Raw genomic sequence first — 23113 nt, 5'->3', positions numbered from 1 at the left:
AGAGCTAGGGATATAGCTCATTGGTGGCAAAGCATTCCTGGGTTCAACCCCCAGTATAAAAAAAAAGAAAAGAAAGGAAATCTGGTCTAGGACATCAGTCCTTGGGCAGGTACAGACACTTTTCAAGGACTGTAGAGGCATAGGTGGTTTTAAAAGAGAAAGCTGCTTCTTCTTTTTTTTTTTTTTTTTTGGTGGATAACCTGTGATTTATTTTATAAACTTAACATCATGGTAGTGAGTTTCTAGTGGAGTAAGGCTGTTCACATGGCATTCAGGAGGCAGAGAGAGAGAGAGAGCACGCTGAGAGAGAGCGAGAGTGCACAAATTGAGCTGCTGCGGCTGCTGCTGCTTCTTCTTCGTCTTTATTTATTTATTTATTTTTATTTGGGGCTGAGGATTGAACCCAGTGCCTCACACATGCTAGGCAAGTTCTCTGCCACTGAGCTACAACTGCAGTCCCCAAATTGAGCTTCTCAAAAGCACCTGTGGTGGGTGTGTTCTCCTTTCTTATCTCCTCTTCCCCTTTTATAAAAGAATGGCTCATCTGGTATCTTACTATGATGCATTGTCCATAGGTGTAAAAATGTCCAGGGTTCCAAACAAAGGTACAAAATAATTAATGTCTAATTCTAGCAATAGCATAACACATTCTTCTTCCATGATGTGGTTTCCATTTCTTTGCTTTTAACAGAATTAAAGATGCCATGATCTAGTTGTCAATAAGTTATAATGGCAGATTGTTTTGTGATTTTTTTTTTTTTGACATATAATTAAGAAGAAATTCAAATAATTGCGTTGTTTTGCTATAGAAAGCTCTTTCTGGTTGTGTTTGTTAAGGCAGCCTCCAGAGACATGCCTTGTGGATAGAAGCACAGGCTTTGTAGCCAGCTATCTGGGTTCAGATTCCAGATCTGCCAAGTGACCTTAGGCAAGTGGTCTCTCTGGGCATCAGTTTCCTCACTGGTAAAAAGCAGGTGCTAATGGCAGGCAAATACGTATGGTTGTGAGGATTTAATATATCAAGATGTGAAGTGTTTACGGTGGTGCCTGCCACCTAGTATGCACCCTGTGGGTTAGCTGTATTTATGTGAACAGTTTCTTAATGTGCATCTGTGAGAAAGGACAAGAAAGTTAATGCTGCAACCCTATCTTATTCTAGCAGCATTCATGGAGAGATATGTGGCCTGATGGAGAGGGTAGCCAGTCTCCCTGATCTAATGGAGAGATGCAGATCTAATGAAAGTTTTTATTTGGTCAGTGGTTACATTTTATTTTATCTCCAGGGCTTGTACCCCAAATAAAACCAGTTTTATTTTCAGTTCTCTCATGTGCTTTTGTCCTCATGTTCATGATACGAAGCTGTTTCTTGGTTTTTCAGTTCTTTTATTGTGCATGCAATGTGTGTAAATATTGGCCTGTACTCTCTCTTGTCAGATGGTTTCTTCATAGTCTTGGATAATTGTATGTCTTCATAGTAAGTTCCATTTTTATTTATGTCTGAACTTCATTGGCAGAAAATAATTTAAACCTTAAATTTTCTTCCTTGGTGCCTGGATTTGGTTTTCTAAATGTGTGACTGCATGCTTGAAGTAGAGCAGATGCATCTGTTTAAAAAAGGTCTTTAAACAATCTTTAGAATAGCCCATGCTATAGTCTGCCTTCCTAATTCATATTAGTAGTATATTAATTATTTTAATAGTTTTTGAGTATTCCTGTACTTGTGTAGAAATTTCATCTCAATTTGGACTCAGTAATATAAATTCTAACATATATTTTCCTTGACTGCTCTTTGAATGCTTTATACTTGGAAGTTTGGCAACATTGATAATTCATTTTCTAGTTGCAGTAATTTTGTGACTTCTGCTATATCCTTCCTGTTTTAATACAAATTCTTGTAACTCACATGCAAGAGAAATTCAAGCACTTTATTAGCAGTATTAAATATTGTACACTTTCTTAATAAAACTTTTCAACTTTAATCTTAGACTTACAGAAAAGTTGGAAATATATTATAAAGAGTTGCTATTTTTTTAAACTTAATTTCTTGTGATAATAGCTGGCCTAAGAATAGTATAATTATCAAAACTAAGAAATTAACAGTAATAGAATACTATTGACTGAAGGGAAAGCGAGGAATGAGAGACAGGTAAGCAAGAAATTAAAGACAGAGACCAGTCAGAGATACATACACGAGTTTGTCAGAGCGGATAAATAAAGGCCATCTCTCTACAGGAGAAGAGGCAAAACAAGCTTGAGTTCTGGGACTTTTATGGGGGATGCTCAGGAATCAGAGTTGGGCGGGCTGGTCCTAATACAGTTGGTTAAGGTTGGGTTGGTGTGAGGGAGTGGTGAACCTTTCTTAGAACCACCCAAGGGCGGGAAATTGAACTTTTTCCTTAAAATGATGGCTGTCACTTAATAAGATGGCTAAGCAAGGACCTTATATTTGCTGTACTACAAATGTTATTATTTTACCAGTTTTTCTACTCTTTTTCTGTTTAAGGATCTCACGTTAGCATACAGTCATCATGTATCCTTGACTTCCTCCCCATCTATGACAGTTCCTAAATGTTTCATTGTTTTGCACAAATTTCTATTTTATATCTTGGGGATGGTACCCAAGTTTAAACACAGAATTTATTTGTTTCATAAATAAACATACATAGCCCAAAAGTAATTTTATACAATATTTTAAATCATTTTGAGTAATGATGTAACTGGTCTGGGGATGTAACTCAGTAATAGAGCACTTGCCTAGCATGTGCAAGGCCTGGGGTTTAATCTCCAGCACCCTAAGTAATAATAATAATAACAACAACAACGCTAACAATAAACTTTGTGTATGAGCCAGTTTTATGGTATAGAATTTTCCACTTGGGTACTAGGTTGGTATTCAAACAATTTCAGATTTTGGAGCATTTTGGATTTTAGATTAAGGATGGTCAACCTGTAATATACTTAATTTAAAATTTTTAATATTTAGGGTGTTTTGATGTATACTACATTACTTGCAATGATAATCATATACATACACATGCTCGCACACACACAGACACACACACATATTTACTGATCCTAAAGAAAGAACCTGGAGGGGCTGGGGATGTGGCTCAAGCGGTAGCGCGCTTGCCTGGTATGCGTGCAGCCCGGGTTCGATCCTCAGCACCACATACAAACAAAGATGTTGTGTCCGCCGAAAACTAAAAAAAATAAATAAATATTAAAATTCTCAAAAAAAAAAAGAAAGAACCTGGAGTCAAGGGAGAGATTCTGGACATTTTATTGCTGATGCGTTCCTCCTTGGAGACAGACTGGGCTAAGACAGCCCTGTGGTGCTTGTAAGCTGGGGGAATCCATAGGATGGGTGCAGGTGGAGTTTCTCAGATGTTTTATGAGCACATTCTTCTGCTTTACAACCAAGGTCACTCTGCTTTGATCCTCACCTAAAGGTTGGAGATAAGTGAAGTGGCCAGTCCTCTTCCGCTTTCCATTCCCTTCATTATCGCATTCTTTTAGGGTTCTTATCTCACTGCAAGCTTTTCTAGGCACTGATTAGTGTTTAACCAGAGAAAGCCTTATGATCAAAGGAGATTTTAATTTCAAAATGTATACATTTGCTAGAGAGAAAGTATGGTATAATGTAAAGACAAGCGTTAAATATGTTCTTAGGAGAATTGAATGGAAGACTGGATGCTGCCTAGGTAGAGAGAGGGAGGCTTCTGGTGACTGGATATGTTCCCTTCTCGGTGTGAGTGGTAGCTACATAGGTGTTTTTTCTACTTTGTTAAAATTTGTCATGCTGCACCTGTAATTTGTGTCCTTTTCTGTATGTTAGCTTCAGGAAAACGTGTATTTTAAAAAGTAAAAATTACTGACCAACTTCACTGAGCTTTTTCCTTAATAGCATTTTAAAATTGTTATGGGAGGTATTGAATATTTTATTTTATTTAGATTTCCTTGGATACACTTAAAAGTGTTGTGCTAATAGTTTTACTTTAAAATTATTTACAATTCATCAGTTTCTTGGGAACAGTTTAAAATTTGTGATGAAGAATCCTAGAGGCTGATGTTGCTGAAAGCTTGGTCCTTGTCTCCAATGCCAATCCAATAAAGAGGACATGGTTTTAAGAAAAAGGAAAAAGAAGGTTTATTGCTTTGCTAGCAAATGAGAAATAAACACAGAGGACCTCTGTCCCAAAGGTGGTGATTCTTCCCATCAGCAGGAACTGGGTTTTTTTAAAGAGGTGATTCAGAGAAAATAAGATTAGGGAGGAGAGATCAGGAAGGAGAAGATCAGGGAAAAGAAGTTTGGAGAGGAAGGTCAGGGAAAAGAAAATCTGGGAGGAGAAGATCAGGAAGCAGAAGGTTAGGGAAAAGAAGATCAGGGAGGAGAAGGTGGGGGAGGGCGGGAAAGGGAAAAAAACATGTAAGTTTCAAATTCGCAAGGGATATAGTCAAAGCATCGAGTGAACCCGTTACACTGATTTAAACATGAGAGGATATGATACATGGTTTCCTAACTATGGAGGAGGTACCAAGCAGAGCGTCTGAACACCACTAATAGGGTATTTGTAGGAGAACAAGTTTTTTTTTGTTTTTGTTTTTCCCCTTATCCTCTGGCTCTTTGTTTCTAATATTTTAATGATAAGAATTACCTGGAGTACTTTAAAAAAAAATTTCAAATCTATTTTTATTGTTTTTAGGTATACATGATAGTAAAGTCTATTTTGACATATTTATACAAACATGAAGTATATTCTAATTAGGATCCCAGTGTTGTGGATGTATGCAATGTTGAAATTTACTGTGGTGTATTCAATATGTACATAGGAAATTTATGTCTGATTCATTACACTGTCTTGGGGTATGTTTTAGAATGATACATTCTCAGATCACTCTATAGATCATGGAAATCATCATCTTCAGAGAAGGTGTGTATCTAAGAATCATCTTCTAGATACTTTACAACCCTAGAAAATTGACACCAACAAATCTATATCTTCTAAAAAGCAATATGTTTGTTTATTTCAGAGAAGTTTGGAAACTATTATTGTAGACTAAACCAGTGGTGTAGTGTGGGGGCCTCAGAATCACCTGGAGGATTTGTTTAAAGTGCAGAATCCTGGGCTCCATTCCAATATTTTGAGGCAGGGTCTAGGGCATAGATTTTTAAGGAGTTCTCTCGGTTATTCTTTTATACACTGAAATTTGAGTGCCTGTTCTCCAGATTTCCGAAGAAGACATGGGTAAGGAAAAAAGTATTTGTGATACCTAGGTTTGACTAAGCAGTCTTTGAAATCACAGTGAGAAATTTTGAACTCAGAAATAGATGGAGTAAACTTTTATGGTTATGACAAAGTTTCCTACATGGTTTTACAGTTGGGGAGGCTGGGGATGTGGCTCGGTAGTAGAGTACTTGCCTAGTGTGCATGAGGTCTGGTTTTGATCCCCAGCACTGTGGGATGGTGGGGTGGTGGTAGAGGAGGTGGAGACCACTCTAAAGTAGACTTCTGAGTTGAGGCTAATGCCTTTTTTGAAGTACCCAAAAGTATACCCTCGATATATTTACCCCAATCAAATCTTTGCTTTTTAAAACTACTTTTACACCTTCTATATTCATCTCTCCATGATGTAGTTCTCAGTGGGGCTTTTCACTTAGGACTTTACTGTACCAAAGATTGGTGTAGTGCAAAATTAAAGTCCTTCTTGGGCCTTATGTAGGAGGGACATATCAAACCCTTGATATTGGCTATGATATGAGTTCCATATAGTTATATAACAAGTAAATATGGATTAAGTAACCATGTTTCATATTCTTATTTCCTGTTTTTTTCAAATATGTTCAACTTTTTTTTTCTAAGAATAAATCAATGAAACTTCTTAGAAATTAGTATTTTAGTATTTGAATTTTCTCAGTTTGCATTTTCACTTGCAATTACTTCAGAGTTTTTTTGGTCAGGGCATATTGCTTAAGTTACATCTATAGATACCAGTGGCATAAAAATTTCCAGAATGCTTTAATTTTGCAAACTGTTAGTTGGTATGTTAGTTTTTCCTCAGTATCTGAATAAACCATATTTTTGTGCTGTTAGGGAATTGAGATTGAATTAAATAAAACAAAACACACAGCATTTCTAAAATATTTCATAATGATTTGTAGAAGTGTATAGGCATAGATTTTTGTTAATAAAACTAGACTTACTTTTACAAATTTTTATAACATGAGATTTTGAGTATATTTTTCAAGAGTCAAAAATGCAGTCTTTTGTGTTCGTATTTGAAATCTGTTTTAGAATAGATTTTATACTCATAAATCAATTTTCAAAAAAGCTCATTTGAAATAAGGATCATAGACCTAAATACAAAACATAAATTTGCTGGGTATAGTGTTACTTAGCACCTGTAATCCCAGTGACTTCGAAGGCTGAGGCAGGAAGATTGTAATTTAGAGGTCAGCCTCAGCAACTCAGAGAGACCGTGTCTCAAAATTAAAAATAAAAAAGACTGGGGATGGGGCTGGGGTTGTGGCTCAGTGGTAGAGTGCTTGCCTTGTACATGTGAGGCACTGGGTTCAATCCTCAGCACCACATAAAAATAAATAAGCAAAATAAAGATATTGGGCCCATGTATAACTAAAAAATATTAACAACAAAAAAAGACTGGGGATGTGGTTCAGCAGTAAAGCACTTCTAGGTTCAATGCCAGTACTCCTACTCCAAGCAGTTTTTAAAATATAAACAAAAGTGTAGAGAGAAAATCTTTATGACTGGGTTATGCAAAGATACAATAATAGAACTTAGAAGAAAAGAAAAGTTAACAATTAGAATAAAAAATGGATAAATTGGACTTCATCAAAATTAAAAATCTGCATTTTGAAAAAACTCTTAAAATGGAAAAACATGCCATGGGTTGGAGAACATCTTTGTAAAACACGTCTGATAAAGAATTTGTATCCAAATATATAATGAATTCTTAAAACTCAGTAATAAAAACCAGGCATGGTGGCTCACACCTGTTATCTTAGAGACTCGGGAAGCTGAGGCAAGAGAATCGAATCACTCAATCTGTTTTTCAAAATAGGCAAAAGTTTGGAATGGATACTTAAAAGAAGATACATGTACCTTGTTAGTTCAGTCATTAGAATACAAATTAAAACCATATGAAGTACCAATATATACCCATTAGAATGGCTAAAAAGCAAAACACAGGGCTGGGGCTGGGGCTGGGCCTCCGAGGTAGAGCGCTTGCTCAGCATGTGTGAGGCACTGGGTTCAATTCTTAGCACCACATACAAATAAATGAATAAAAGAAAGGACCATCAACATCTAAAAAGAAAAAAAGTTAAAAAACAAAACCAAAAACACTCCCTAAACCCACAAAACCAAATGCTGGGCAGAATGCATTGCAACTGGAACACTAACATGTCACTAGTGGGAATGCAAAATGGTACAACTACTTTGGATAACGAATATTTTGAAATATATTTGATCTAAGTCTTTATTTCTTAATGTACAATTCCTAAAATACTTCTTGTATGCTAAAGAATTGAATGGTGACTGGCAGTCCCTAGTAGCTTCAGGATGGGGACTGGTCATAGGAAGCCCAAGGCATGGTTAGAGAGTTGGGAATTTTAGCCAGGCGCAGTGGCTCAAGAGGCTGAGGCAGGAGGATCTCAAGTTCAAAGCCAGCCTCAGCAAAAGAGAGGCGCTAAGCAACTCAGTGAGAACCTGTCTCTAAAGAAATATAAAATTGGGCTGGGGATGTGGCTCAGTGGTTGAGTGTCCCTGAGTTCAATACCTGGTAACCCCCCCACTCCCACCCCCCCAAAAAAGAGAGAGTTGAAAGTTTCAGACTGCCCCTCAATTTCCAGGAAGGAGCTAAGGGCTGAAGGTTAAGTTGATCACCAGTGATTTGATCAGTAAATGGCTTTACTTCCAGTAAAGTCCCAAAGCCTGGGTTTGGAGAGCTTCCAGATAGCTGGACACGCTGAGGTTCCTAGAGGATGGAACAGCAGGGGAGTGGAGGAGTGCTCTCTGCCCACCCCTCACCCTGGGCCCCTCTTCATCTCTATTTTTTGTGCTATCCGTTTTAAAAACTAGTGACTGTATTTCACTGAGTTCTTTGACCCACTCTTGATAAATTAATCAAATCCAAAGGAGAGGGGCTTGGGAGTCCTGATCTATAGCCAATCAGAAACACAGATAAAACAACCTGGGGCTTGCAGCTAGCATGGAAGTGAGGTGCAGTCTGTAGGGCTGGGACCTCAACCTGTGGGGTCTGTTGCTATATCCAGGGACATAGAATCAGCATAGAACTGAATTAGCAGACACCCAGCTAGTGTCTGCTGTAGTATGTGGGGAAAATCCCCCGCACATCTGGTATCAGAAATGTTGAGTGATTGTATTGAATTGAGAGTGGAGAATAGGAAAAAACACTTTGGTATTTCCTCTATATCTCAGAGTATGGAAGGAAAGACTGAGCTTGTTTTTCCAATATCCTCAGAATAACCATTTGGCAGTTTCTTAGAAAGTTAAACATATGTGGTGATTGTAAAATGTGTCCTTGAATTCTTTGACACGGCCACAAAACGTCAAGCTAAATCTTTCTGTTCTTGAGTGTCAGTTGGACTTAGTGACTTGCCTCTAATGAATGGAATGTGACAGAAGTGACTGTGTGTCATTCTGAGACTAGGTCATAAGAGGCAGCCTCTTTCTTGGATCACTGGGTCTGGGAGAAGCCAGTTGTCATGTCAGGAAGGCGGTCAGCCTGTGGAGGGCTCACATAGGGAGAAACCTAGGCCTCCTGCCAGTAGCCAGTGCCACCCTGTTATCTAAGCTAGAGGTCCCAATAGATCAGAGTCACCCACCTGCTGCCCTGGGTGTCCTCGGAGAGTCATGGTGAAGCAAGAAAGGAATTTATTATTTAGTGGCCACACCGGGAAGAAACAGGGACCTGTGTCCTAATCCCGGTTTTGGGGTGCTGACAAAAGCTTCAGGACTATATCATGAAGGACAGAAGCAGCAGGTGGCGGGGGCAAGGAGTTTGTGTACTCAGGGAGTCTTGGTTACACTGTGGTCAGGTTCATCTCTCTCTCAGGTCAGGCTCTGAGGGATTCTGCTGGCTCCAGGGAAATCATCCTTCTTGCTTGAGGGAGCAGTTCAGTTCCCATGACGAGATGATTGCTCCCACTTGGGGGACAACCTCAATTCCCATCATGGAACACCTGGGGGACAGCCTTCTTTTCCATCATGGTTATCTACCTGCAAGATTTTCTGTTCCTGGAACCTTGAAAATACTTTAGTTGCTCTTAGCTTGGTGCCTGCAGCCTTGGCATGGGATGGAGAGGTTAGGTAAATTAACCTTGCATTACCAGTTTTTAGACAGCCACTTCTTAAGTGATTAACAAGTCTGTGGGCAGATTTGAGCAGGAATCTGACCCAAAGTTCAAGGCAGCAAAGGAGACAGATACAGAATGAAGGCAGAGATGCGAGGCTTTTATCATGCTTTTAGTTACTTATTGGACACCTGCAGGCCCAAGTGAAGAGTCATTGCTTTTTAGCAAAAACAGCCTCTAAGTCCCAGTTATAGTGCCATTGAGTCATCTTGGAAGTGGTTCCTCTGTCTGCCATCAAGCCAATGACCGCAACACTGGACAACTGAGACACAGCTACTCAGCCTCATCATCCCACAGTCCTGGCCCACAGAAACTGTGTGACATCACAAATGTACATTGTTATTTTAAGCTGCTATGTTTTGGGGTTATTATGCAGCAACAGATAACTGATACAGTAGATAACTAAACTACCTAGAAGTCTCACTCCTAAAAGAATGAAAATGTTCACATAAAAGCTTATAAAAACTTCTTGGCACAGGGCACATGCCTATAGTCCCAGTGACTTGGGAGGCTGAGGCAGAAGGATCACAGGTTCAAGGCTAGCCTCAACAACTTAGCAAGATTCTCTCTAAAAATAAAAAGAACTGGGCATAGGAAAGAAGCTAGTCTTGAAAGGATATGTAGCATATAATTCTATTTATTTTACTCTCTGGAAGAAGTGAAAATACAGGGACAGAAAGCATGAGCCCAGGGTCTGGCACTGACTAAAAGGATTGACTGCAGAGGGGCTTGAGGCAACTTTGGGGTATTGGAACTGTTCTGTAGCTTGACAATGATTATCATCATCTAATGGTATGAGTTTGTTCAAACTCAGAATTATATACCAAATGTGTAAATTTATTGTACATACATTATATCTCTTTCTTTTCCTCCTCTTCTTTTTTTTTTTTTGGTTGTTGTTGTTGTTGGACTGGGGATGGAGCCCAAGGCCTCATATATGCTAGGCAAATGTTCTACCACTCAGAGAGGGTTTAAGTTGCCCAGGCTGGCCTCAAACTTGTAAACCTCCTGCCTCAGCCTCCCAAGTCACTAGGATTACAAATGTCTGCCACCACACCTGGTCATAAATTATATCTTAATGAATAAATCTTATCAGCAAAATTCATTTAATGAAAATGATTATTACACCTAACAAAGTGATAGATTTGGGACATATCTGTAGTAATGCTACAGAACCATGAACTATGAACGCTTCTGAATGTGATAATAGGCAAACCTCTGAGTCATAATTTACTGAAATGGAAGTACTTTTCTGGTTTTTAGGTCTTATGAACTAACACGGAAGGACCGACTGTACAAAAACATCATTCGAATGCAGCACACGCACGGATTCAAGGCTTTCCACATCCTTCCTCAGACCTTCCTCTTGCCAGCTGAGTACGCGGAATTCTGTAGTAAGTGCTTGGCTGAGAATGCCCCAACCCCTGGGCCTGATCTTGGGGCACATTTACCCTAGAGACACCTCATGATGTCAACCACCTGGGGCTTTTCAGTCTTTAAACAATTGTGGTTCTCTAGTAAAACAGTTGCAGAGATAACTTTAAAACTATTTTTATTCTGATTGTGCACGTGTACATTTACTCTTGGTAAATGTATGTAAGGACACATTGGTGTCATAGGTGTACCGTGTCTTGGGACTTTGTTTGTCTCTTTACCAAAGAGAGTCAGTGTCTGTGTAGACACTTGATACTTTTGCATATGAACCACAATGCTTCCTTTTTTGGGGTCTCTTTTTCTTTTGCCATCTAAGCATTGTTCTTAGCACATTGATTTCTGGATTTGTGTGATTTATGTTCTTTGAGGTACAAGATCATATATCTTTTGATGTTAGGCTTTGGAAGTACCAGTGAGACCCACCTTCTCTACTTTGAATTCAGACTGATAAAAAAGTACACATAGAAGTCAAATAGGGATTTAAATGTCAACTGTATTACTGGTAAAATGATGTAGGAACATCTGACCTAGATCCAGGTCTAAAATTGGCTTCTTATTTCTTTTGCCTCATTGTAACGTTATCTACCTAGACCCAGGCCGAAGAGCTGGGCTATTTCAGATCCTCCTTGCGGGCACAGCCTGACTCTTAAGGGTAGGCTTCATGCACAGAAGAGACAGAAATACAAAGAAGGTCTGAGGCAGGTCTGTGGAGAGAGTCTAAATAGTTAACATGATAGTCGCTAACACTTGATGAACATTGCCTTTCTACTAGGTACTTCTTTAAAACCCTTTACTCTGAGGGAGTTTTAGAGACGAGGAGACAAAGGTATATATTGGGAAGGAATTTCCCCTAAGTTCTGCAGCTTGCACGTGGTGGAAGTAGGAATTGTGGTAGTCAAGCTTCAGATGCCATCTGTCCATCCCAGTGCTGCATTGCGAGACACCCTGGGTGGCATACCTGCAGTGATCACTCCCAGCTTGACCAGGGAGAAAGGGTACTTCTGTGAGGAGTGTCAGGGGAGACACACAAACAGGACAAACAGAAAGTTTCTTCTCAATAAGTCCAAAAGAGAGACTTCCTCTTTTATGAATGGAGGAAGTGGTACGGAGAGTAACAGAGTTCTTCCTAGTCTCCCTGGCTTTGGGTTCTTCTGTTGGGCTTGCCAGTCTGATTGGGGCATCTGATGGGTGTTCATCCTTTGGAAGAAGAGAGCAGTCAGGAACCCTGATACCACTTGTGACTCCAGTGGGGACCATTGGCTGGCAGTTCACTGTTGGCGCATAGAAGGCTCTGAAATGCGTCATATAGCGCACCAAATAAATAAGTTGATTTTCCAGCTATAGTGCACTCAAAGCTGAGCATTTGTAGTCAGTAATTTTTTTGTTGGGTACAGTGGTGCATGCCTGAATTCGAGCTCCTCAGGAGGTTGAGGTAGGAGGATCATTTTTGCTTGATTGCTTGATAGGTGCTTAGTAAATATGTATAATATTATTTCCTATTTCATGTTATGTTTAATTATATTATTATGTAACAAAAGTAAAAAATTATGAAGTAAACACGACAGTGCAAATATGTTTCAGCTAACATGTCAACAATATAAAATGGTTCCAGATATGAACTCCACAAGTCCAGAGTAATTCTCTATGAAAGCCTAAATTTCGTCTTAATCCCCCTAGCCTTCTTCCCTGGTCTTTCTTACTCTGCTGAAGTCCTGCTACTCTGTGGAGGTGAGGGGATGGTGCCTTTGGGTGACTGACAGTCTGAGCTCTCAGTGCAGGGGATTCTCCAGCCTGTCAGTCACACTCATGTGTGTTCTACTTTTTAACAAACATGAGTTCAGAAGGTCACTAGAACACGGAGCATTATTACAGCCCTGACCCAAAGCTACCACATGTAGACTCCACAAGTGCAGGCAAGTGGTTGAGGTTCCTTGATGCCTGGTACAAACCAGTCACTGTTGTCGCCACCCAAAGACCACAGCGCAGGTGCAGATGTACTATGCCTGCGGAAGAGAGGACGGGAGGACATGAAGTAAAGAGGAATCTTCTTGGCTTCAGTCTTCCCAGCATGCCAGGCATTCTGTGTCACCTGTCCACCATCTGTTGCCTTTTACACTAAAATCCATTTGAGAGAAATCCAACAGCATCAGATTGTGTGGCCAACTTTAAATATTAGAGGGGAAAACCACCTTCTCTTTCATGGAGACATTTTTGGTTAAGTCTCTTTTAAGTTCCCTTCTTTTCCTTTGGTGTCCATCTAGCATATTCCACTTGGAAATTCCATTTTTCCATGACTCTTGTGTTCCTGAGCCTTAGTGTTTAATTGAGTATGGGCAGTAGAAGATTTTTTGAGAAGGAAGGGGATTAAACAGACTGAACTTGCTTTAAGAGCCGTGGCGGTGACATGGCCACATGGATGTTCAGTGTGTGGACTCCACTGTGCAGCCGGGTGGCGGGAGAGTGGAGGATAGTGAGGCTTGTTAGTTGTGAGGGTGAGGCAGGGCCTAGGATGCCTCAGAGGTTGAGTGTGAGAAAGCTAGGGGATTGCCAAGTTACCCTGACTGGCCCAAACTTTTGGGCTCAAGCAGTCCTCCTGCCAGTCTCCAGAGTGCCTGGACTTCAGCCTTGTGCTACTGTCCTGCCAGGATCATGAAGATTTTTTTTTTTTTTTTTTTTTTGGATGGTGTTGTGGGTTGAACCCAGGTCCTCACAGGATCATTAAGTCTTTAACAAGGGGACATAACCAGGCACATGAAGGAGGAGCGGTTACAGGACAAGAGGCGTGTTAAATGTACATATGGTGTGGATTTGAAGTGCCTGTATGGCAGCCATTAAATCAACTTTGAGTTTGGCTAGAGACATAGATTCTGAAGATTGCAGATGGAAGAAATTACTAAAGGGAGAGAAAAGAAAGAAGAGTCCCCACAGAGAACCAAGGAGGAGAGAAAGACGAAAGAGGAGCAAGGGACAGAGGTCTAGAGGAGTAGGAAAGAGTTTGTGGGAAGCTTGAATAGAAGAGTGAGCTGTGGAGCAGGAGGTGTGTGTCTTCCCTAATGGGAGGGAAGGAAGAAGGCTGGTCCAGATAAAATTTTAGAGGGAGAGGAAAGCAGGTGAGTGGGGTTAGGATAGGGATTCCCAGCTTCTTACTGAGGAGGACTGTGAGGTGTTGTGTCAAGAGCGAAGGGCCTGCAGGAGGGCTTGGGTTTCTGCAAGGGGCAGAAAGGGATTGAAATGGTTCCTGTAGGGGCTTTGAATGAAAATTGATGAGGATTGAACATGAGGGTTGCCAGGGAACACTAGGGATATCACCAAGGGGATCTTGTGAACTTAAGTTTTTGTCCTAAGAAGAGAAAACCTTAAATCTGTCATTGCAGAGATCTAGTCCAGACACCGGCCATTGTGTCCAGAGATGTAGAAGCATGGGTACTCCCTAAACTGTTCCCAGTAATTAGAGCCTCGGGATTGGAATACACCGCAGGCCTTCTCAGGCTCCTGCTTCCCCTGCCAGTTATGTGTGGTGTTTAGAAGAACTGAAGGTCTATAACCCCGAAGAACCTGACCAACTCCAGCCACTTGCCCTAAAGGGTAGCTTTTAAGCAGAAAGAAGATGGGCTGACACCAGTAAAATAAAAGTCAAACTTCCCCCAGAATTATACTCTGTGGCCATCTCTTGTTAGAATAGAGGCTGAGAAATGATTTTAAGATCTGTGCAAAATTTTGATATCAGCTAATTCATTACAGATACCTGGGATTTCAAAGCAGTGAGTGAATTTCTGAGATCATAACTTTATAGAGTTATAAGAAGTCTTAGAAAATCAGATGAAACCCCTTATTAAAGAACAGAGTAGGCAGTTCACACAAATTACCTGTGTTGTCATATACTGGAAAGCTGGTGGTAGAAGGATCTTTCTCCTCCTGCCTCGTTTCTCTGTTGTATTGAGCACGCTGCCCCTGTAGGACAGCGAGGCACTGGAAAGTCTACAGAGCTTGTCTAGAGCATCTTCATCCAGGCAGACACTCTAGTCCTGGGCTCTGCCTTTGCCTTGAATGTTTCTTGCTTCCTGCTCACATTTTTAGCACTTGTGAAATAAATTGATCCTTATTCTGAAATATCACAAACCAAGGTGAAAAGCCCAGCATAGAAGACAAGTCTTTGATATTTAGAATTTCGACAACATGACAGTAATGAAGCTAGTTCACAAAGCAGATTGATTATACACACATTAGGTGGAACATTCGCATGTGGCTGGACCTTCCCCTTCTTGGGCATGCTGTCTCCATTTTTATAGCACCAGACACTTCTTCACTGTGAGTCATTGTAATTACTTATTTCATGGCTGTCCTTCTGCTAGTCTATCTTTGTGAGGACAAAGGCCCACTACTATATGACTCTTGCTTAGCAAACTGATTGACACAAATTGGATACTTAGAGCTGTTGAATTAACGAACGGAGCTTAGAAAATTTTTACATTTTTGCTTTAATATTAAAAGCTTGTCCTGTGTTCAGTCAGTCTATTGTCTCAAAAATCTGGGGGAAATGGCACAATAAAAAATAGACTCATTGGCCTTATTTTATGGAGACTTGACTTTTTGACTTCTCTAACTATAAACCTGTCTTCTATAGCGGGACTTTAAAATTATATGAATTGTATTTTTAAAAGATTCATGATATAAAATATATAAAACAGCAATCAGTGAAAAGCCTTTCTCCTCCTGTGCCTTAGTCACCTAGTTCTCCCTAATTCTAATCATGTCCTTATAGAGACATTGTTGGCATTTACAAGCAAATAGCTTGTGTGTGTGAACAGAGGGGAGCATAAAATTCACATTGTCTTGCACCTTGCTTTTTTCACTGACAGACTATCTTTGCAATCATTCTGTATCAGTTAATTAATACTGTTCTCATTTTGCATGTTTAATATTCTATAGATCAGGCTTCTGCAAACTACAGCCCTTGAGTCAGATCAGTTGTGCACCTGTTTTGGGGGCATCCCTTGAACTAAGAGTGATTTTTACACTTTGAAGTGATTGGAAAAAAAAATCAAAAGAAAAACAAAATTTTTGATGTGGAAATTGTATGAAATTCAGTTTGTACAAAATAAAGTTTTATGGGCACATAGCCACGTCCTTTTTTTTTTTTTTAACATATTTGCTGTTTTCAGGCTACAGTGGCAGAGAGTGTGCATGGTCCACAGGGCCCAAAAATGTTTACATCTGGCTTTTTACAAACAGTTTGCTGACCTCCCATGGATGTGATATAGTATATTTAATTAATCTTTTGCTACTATCATGCAGCATTCTATAATCTTACACATACAGCATTTCATATGTGTATGACTAGAACGAGTAGTGGATTCAGTTCTGGAAGAAGAACTCTGAGGTTTAGATTCTGTGTGGTACACGTTTTTTTCTAATTCTGTTAAATTGCATCAACAGGGAAAGGCAGGGGAAGGTGGGGAAAGTGGACAGAGACTTCTCTTCTGGTGAAATGGTTTGTAGCACTAACAAAGTCAAGTTCCTGTTGGGAGGCCTCGAAGAGACTATTTGGCCGGGAGAGGGAAGAAAAGGAGGCAGTAGTTGCTGGCAAGTGACCCAGAGAGGGAAGCTGTCCTGGGATTGCTGGCGCAGGCTGCCTGCTGCAGGCCCCATTCAGGACAGGGGGAAGTGGTGTGCTTATTTGGGGGAGGAGAGTTGTGAATAAGCACACAGGGGATGCACTTGCCTTTTAATAACTCAAACCAGAGAAACATAAACTTTAGGGAACTTTATTGGGATTATGCTCTTGTGTTCTAGATAAAATGGTAATACTCTGATGTAAAGCAACCGAGGTACTTTGAAAAAGGAAGTTTTGTGTGATCTGCTCTGAAGCACTTGTATTTATTTGCAAGTTTATTTCTTCACAAATCTATTATTTTCCTGTCTATTCTTTCACAGAAAGAAAAATATAAAGAAACAACAACACATTAATTTCCATCTTTCACTGGCCCCCACCCTGCCACCCCCTGCCGCCCAGCCCCAGCCCCTACTGGAGAGGGCTAGTATACCCCTCTCTCTAGGCTGGGATATGAGAATTCATCAGCACCCTCAGTCCTCTCCTCCCCATGTCCTCTGACATTCCCCAAGTGGAAGACAGAGCCATCTGCCCCCACTCCCTACCCCTGTGCAAGCCTTTGGGATTCCTATTATCAATTGTCTGCTTTCTTCTCATGACCCAAAGATGTTTAAAGTGTACACGTGAACTTGGGGAAGGACGGAAGCAAATGGTTCCTTGTACCCACCTTTGAATTATTGTGTGTCCTCATCCCTTGCACTTTGCTAAATTTAAGGGGATTGTTTTTTTTGAAAGCTTTGAGAAATTATTTGAGGAATGTAACTATACCAGGAGATCTGACTTTTGACTTGCATTGTCACTGTTTGCTAAAGGTCCTTTGTTTAACAGAGAATTTCAGATTCCCAAAGGTGGTTAGTGACAGTAATAGACTCAACACAGAGATTTGGCCTTGTTTTCATCCTCTTACTTAAGAAAGAGAGGAAATGGTGGAAGAAATAATTATGTGGGTAATTTTGCTATCCTCTTTCCTCCTCCTCTCCTTCTCCCCTTCTGGCTATTTTACTTTTTAAGACTAGTCCGAAATTACAGATAATTTTAGCTACTGCCTTCCAGCTAGAAATTTGGAAGCTTCTTTGGGTACCTGAATAGATAACCATTATGGAAACTTAAGATAATAAACTCATGTTCCTTCTTTCTCTTTGTTTCTCTCTCCCCTTTTTTTATCTCCCAATATTTGAGCAGATTCATATTCAAAGGACCGGGGACCTTGGATAGTAAAACCAGTGGCCTCTTCTAGGGGGCGGGGCGTCTACCTGATCAACAATGTAAGTATGTAGAAGATGGCAGACCCAGTACTCACGTGGTTCCTTCTCTTTAGGAGCCCAGGTTTCCTCCTGAAATCTGCATTCAAAAGTGAGCAGAGGGTGGCCTGAGCTGGCTGTTGCTCACCTGCTGGCAGTAACCTTCCTGGGCCAGAATACTCCTCCAGGGCTAAAAAGTCACTTGATCAAATACAGGGAAAGGCAGCCTTTGTTGTTGTTTTTTTCTGGTCAGCAGAGTAGAGTTCTCTTTTCTGCTTTCAGTAGCATATTGTTATGTTATTTCCTTAGCACTGAGTTGGTAGCTCATACCTTTAATGGAGCAGCGGGTGGGTTCCTGCTTTCAGAGGTATCCAGCCACTTAACCCTGCGTGGGTGTGGCATCCTTGCCTCTGCTGCGCCTTCCTCCTCCTTTTCTGCTTTTCTTCCTTATTCTCTTTTTGTTTGTGATCCTGGGGATTGAACCTAGACCCTTGTGCATATTAGGTTTCAAAAGTATCGGTATCTTCACTATCTTGATTCTTTGCAGAATCTCATTAAGTGTTGTTTTAAAACTTCATACTTATATAGAATAAATAAACTCCCAGCTCTAGGCTCACTCTCTCTACTTAACCACAGTAGTTAGTAACTTAATCTCTTAAGTTTGATTAGTTTTTATTTTTATATTTAAGGGTTATATATGTTCTCTTCAGTAATTATGATTCAGTTTTTCTCCTTTATAAGTTGAGTAGAAATTTTAAGTTTAATAGGAACGGACTTTAACGCATTGGCACTCTGAAACTTAACCTATATTTAAATCCAGGCATTTTCTTTTTTAACTTTTCCTCCTGGACATTTGGTGGACCCTTTCATTCTGAAAATAGTGTTTTTCTTTTAATTTGGGGGAAATTATCCTTTTATTGTCTGTCTCTACTTTTACAACTCCCTTTCAAAGCATTCTCTGTCTTTCCTTCACATCAGATTTTTTTTTTTCTCATTTTTAGTATTTTGTCTTCTCCGTTGCCATCTTCTGGGTTACCAGTTTTAGCACTATGCATTTTGTTATTTATTTATCCATTGTATTTTTATATTGGCTATCATGTTAGTTTCCAGAAATGCTGATTTTTTTCTTTGTAACTAACAGCCTGCCTTTGTTGAATGGATGCAGTTTGACCATCTGTCTGAGGATTGTTCTTGAATTTTCTTTAAGTTTGTTTTTCTTCTTGCTGTTAAATTTTCTTAATTTGAATGATCCTTAGGTGTTGGGCCTCCCTGGGCAAGAGCTGGCTGCTTTCTGTGTGAGGGCAAAGCAAGGTGACTGTGAGGCTCCCCTTCAGGGGCATGTGGTTGAGGGGTGGGCGAAGGTGTGCCTCTCCCTGCACCAAAACAGGGCGGGTCTTGAGGGGCTGTGGAGAGATCTTGGTGAGTTCCCTCTCCCCTAGAGCTGCCTTGCTTGCTTTGCATACCTTTTGCTTCTGTGGGGATAGGATGGCCTCAAGTTCTCCTCTCCTCCATGAACCCCCTGCACCCACAAAAGATGTTCTCCTGAAAGCACCATCTGTAGGTTTCATCCTCTGGACAAAAGCTGCTGTTTTTGGTATAGGAAAAGGCCGCCAGTGCTGTTTGTGAATTAATTATGTGATTCTTGTTCCTTGGCCACCCGTTCTTCATGTTTGTTGGCTGCCAGCTTGGAGCTTTGCAGGGGCCTCCTTGGGACAATCTCTCCCCTCTGGTATTTTGGGCTCAGGCTTCTTCCGCTGTTTTTTCAACCTGATTCCATCTGCTTTCTATCTTTCAGGATTTCCTTAAACTTTGGTCTGTTCTGGCTCCTTTAGCTTTTTTCTAGTCTTGTTATCAATTCATTCTTTTAAAAATATCCTTCTGTCCTTCTAGTGGAAGGGAGGGTTGGTGGGGTAGACACATCGTGTGTGTGGCCAGTACTCCATCTTAAATTCCCCAGTTATCTTTTCACATTTCCTATGTGTGCAGAAACAAACTTTCAGAGGGGTCTTTCACTCTGGAAAATCCTCAGATTCAGTCTGGACTCAAAACTATACAGTAAACAATGATGGCGAGACCTTTCATGCTAAATAAATACATAATCTGGTTTTGACAGAGCACCTACTCAGTGCCAGGCCCCAGCTATAAGTCCTGTTACCTGACCTGGCTCACTCTGGAGACATTTTATCCTGGTGCTCATGTGACCTAAAACCTGGTCATATGCCTTGGCTTTCTTTTTTTGTCTTTCTGACCTTGGCGTGAAGGCTCCTGTCTGGACAGCCTCTCCTTCAGCTCTGCGCCAGGAGCTCCAGTGTTGTTTGAATCTCAGACGGTGCTAGTTTGGGTTTGGGTTTTTGCTGCCAAATGGAATTGCTATTGAAAGTCAACTATGGTACAAGTTTGCTTTTTATTTTCTTAGACATGAGTCAAAAAGAATAGGATCTATTCCCAGCTCCTCTGGGACTTTTTTCTTTTGGAATGCTCCTCTGCCCCAGTGATTTGTTCTTTTAAAGCTAACATCATAAAGAATAGAACAGTTAAACTTGCCTTGGTGGGACCAAGAGCCCCGGGTCCTTACTCTTCACTGATGCCGAGGCTCATAAAGGGAATGACATGTCTTTAGAGAATGCAGGCTTGGCAGGCTCTGAGTCTTTCCCCCTCCCACCCCTCACCAGACTGAATCCCTTGAGACCCCCTGCACAGATCAAAGCGCTTGGCAGGACCCTTCTTCATCTTGCCCCTCCCCCTCTGTGAAGCTTTGGAATGAATCTGATTCTTTTAGGTATTTAGTGGAGGTGCCAGACAGAAGCCTGGGGGGGTGCCAGCAGGCCGGAGGGGAGCTGGCAGTGAGTACACCTAATGGGAACAGATTCCCATTTCACCCCCAAACTGGAACTTGATCACCTTTTACCCAGACCTACAAACCATGTAGTTAATGCTCTTCTCTCTCCCTTACCAGAAGGCCTACTCATCCCCTCTTTTCCATACCTGGATCCTTTCCCATGGAATATGTGACCCATTAGCCAACTGGATGAAGTAACTCTTTCCAAGGAAAGCTGCCTGCTTTCCTTTCAGATTTGAGGGGAGGGAGTGTGCTGAGACAAGGGTCTGTGTGCACAACTCCTGAGTGGGCGAGGGACTGTGGGGGGAGGCACAGATTTAGGCCTGAGAGCCAGATGGAAACATCGTGCCCCGTCGTCCCCCGGGTGGGAAAGAGCCTCTTATTTCAGCTTTCCTGTAGTAGTCAGAACCTTTTGGAAAATATCTGCAAGTAGCAACTAGGAACATAAGTAGAACAGGATAAAGGACAGGAAAAGCAGGACTTTCATGTAACACTGAGGAGACAAGTGTGGACTCCTGTGATGGACACGTCTTGGCTGGTTGGTGGCGTGGCCTATTAAGGATATGCCCTTTAACTCCCAAGTGCAGCATAAGGAGCAAAACGTCTGCTTCAGCTCCCTCAGTAACCATGACTAAATGCCATGTTTTCCCAATTTAGTACATTCCGCTCAAGGAGGGGAAAGACCTGGTGTTTTCTGATGAAGGTATGAATTTGATTATGGACATCCAATTCCATCATCCTTGTCTGGCACATTATCCATGGTAGATGTAGTATTAATATAATCCCTGAGATCCTGAAGGGTTGGAAGAGGATGAGGTCACCGTCTTCACTCCTATATGTGTGAATATAAATCAGTACTCTCTTATTTCTATTAGTTTGTATTTTTTTTTTTTTTAAATCTTATTTCCTCTTTTTCTCATTATTCAACAAGTATGTAGAGAGTGCCTGCTGCCTGCCAGGTGCTGTCGCTCCTTAAAACATTCTGAGAAATTCTAATTCTTGAATATCTTTATTATAAGTCAGTGTACTGCTTTGAGTAGAATGGCACATGTGTGTGCTGTAGACTGTGGGATTTAGTGGTTAGAACACATAGATACCGTTGAGTTTGCAGTAATGATTGTATATTTAACATGTGCCTGCCACTGTGCCTTCCAAATATAATCTCATCTAATCTTCATGAAGAACCCCATGAGGGGTGGTTATTACTGTCTTAGTAAGTGGTAGAGTCAAGTTGGTAACTCAAGTCTAGCTAGTTCCAGAGTATATATTCAGTCTTAATCCCTGTCCTGTACTACTCTGCAGTAACTTAATAGATGCTGAGAACTTTGATCTTAAGGTCCAGTGAGGAAAAAAGACTGTTTCCAACTTCCCCAACAATTCAGATTCCTGCTTTAGCCTATTTTGGAAGGACATTTTTAGCTGAAAATTGAAATAATTTGATATGAGTTAATTGGGGTTTGATGAAAAGGAAGTAGGTTTGAGGGTATTTCATTAGTTCCTCTTCGATGTACACTACCAAAGAAACCAGTCCCAACTATCCTTTTATTCTGAGAACTTAAAATTTAATTCCTCATACAGATAGAAAGAAGAGGTAAAGACATTAGAACAAATATTAAAGTTACCTAGTTAACTGAAGGGTTTATGCTAAACTCAACTGAATGGATAAATGTGAACAATGAGGATGGGAGGAGAGGAAGTAGATATGATGGGAAACGAAGACCCTAGGAGTGTGTTCTCTGGTCCAGAGGACAGGTGAGTAGGTCATATGTCTGTTATGGCCTGTAGGTGTTACTCTGGGGAAGGCGGCTGAGATTGATTAACTCTAGGTTTGGAACCCAGCCTGTAGATTACCGCTTTGTGTAATGATTGCATCACTTCTTATTCTGTAAGATGACTCAGAATGGAGATAGTGCTTGTGAGAAACTGATCAAGAAATGTAAGGAAATCAGGAAATGGTTGGGTGGTTGAGTGCACTAGGGGTGAATCAGTGCTGATGTCATTGTGTTCATATGATACACAGAAATGGGATGTGAAAGCTGCCTTCTGACTTTGAGGCAGCAGCAGCGGGAAAACTCATCATCCTAACTCCAGGGTTGCTCACTGTGGTTGTGAATAATGTCGTGGGTTATAAAATTATCCTTATTTCATGAACAACAGTAGTATTTGGGATCAGAAACGCTTTGTGACATAGAAAAATTTTTGAATTTGGGGATAATTATTTTGGCTCAGACTATTGAGTAGTGCTTAAAAGTCTACCTCTGAAGCAGACTGTCTGGGTTCCAATGCTGCTCTATTGCTTATTAGCTGTGTGACTTGGGCCAGGTCCCTAACTTCTCTGATCCTTTCCTTATCTGTAAAATATGGGGTTGTGTGAGGATTGAATGAAATAATATGTGTGATACATTTAGAACAGGTTGGCACATAGTAAATACTTTTACCTAATTTTAATTGTTTCTGCAAATGTTAGCTACTACTGTAGCTGTTATCATGGTAATTATTATCATTGCCACGTCTCTTTGGAGCTCTTTTGTCCTGCATGGATTGACTTGCAACCGACTTCTCTGTCTTAATCTAATTACACATGAAATTGTTAT

The 23113-nt window shown here is 40.6% G+C and overlaps 1 protein-coding gene across 8 annotated transcripts in view; it reads left to right on the top strand.

The window, feature by feature from the left end:
- The window catches only part of Ttll5 (tubulin tyrosine ligase like 5), a 261390-nt gene that overhangs the window by 18143 nt on the left and 220134 nt on the right, over positions 1-23113 (top strand). For all 8 annotated transcript variants that reach the window (XM_071607650.1, XM_071607651.1, XM_071607649.1 and 5 more), the window contains exons 6-7: positions 10658-10788; positions 17622-17704. In XM_071607650.1, the coding sequence (XP_071463751.1) occupies positions 10658-10788; positions 17622-17704 (214 nt within the window). The remainder of the gene's footprint in view (positions 1-10657; positions 10789-17621; positions 17705-23113) is intronic.

Source organism: Marmota flaviventris, chromosome 2 (assembly GCF_047511675.1).
Source record: "Marmota flaviventris isolate mMarFla1 chromosome 2, mMarFla1.hap1, whole genome shotgun sequence".
Taxonomy (NCBI): domain Eukaryota; kingdom Metazoa; phylum Chordata; class Mammalia; order Rodentia; family Sciuridae; genus Marmota; species Marmota flaviventris.
The sequence above is the reverse complement of the archived record's forward strand: the minus strand, read 5'-3'. Positions and strand labels throughout refer to the sequence as shown.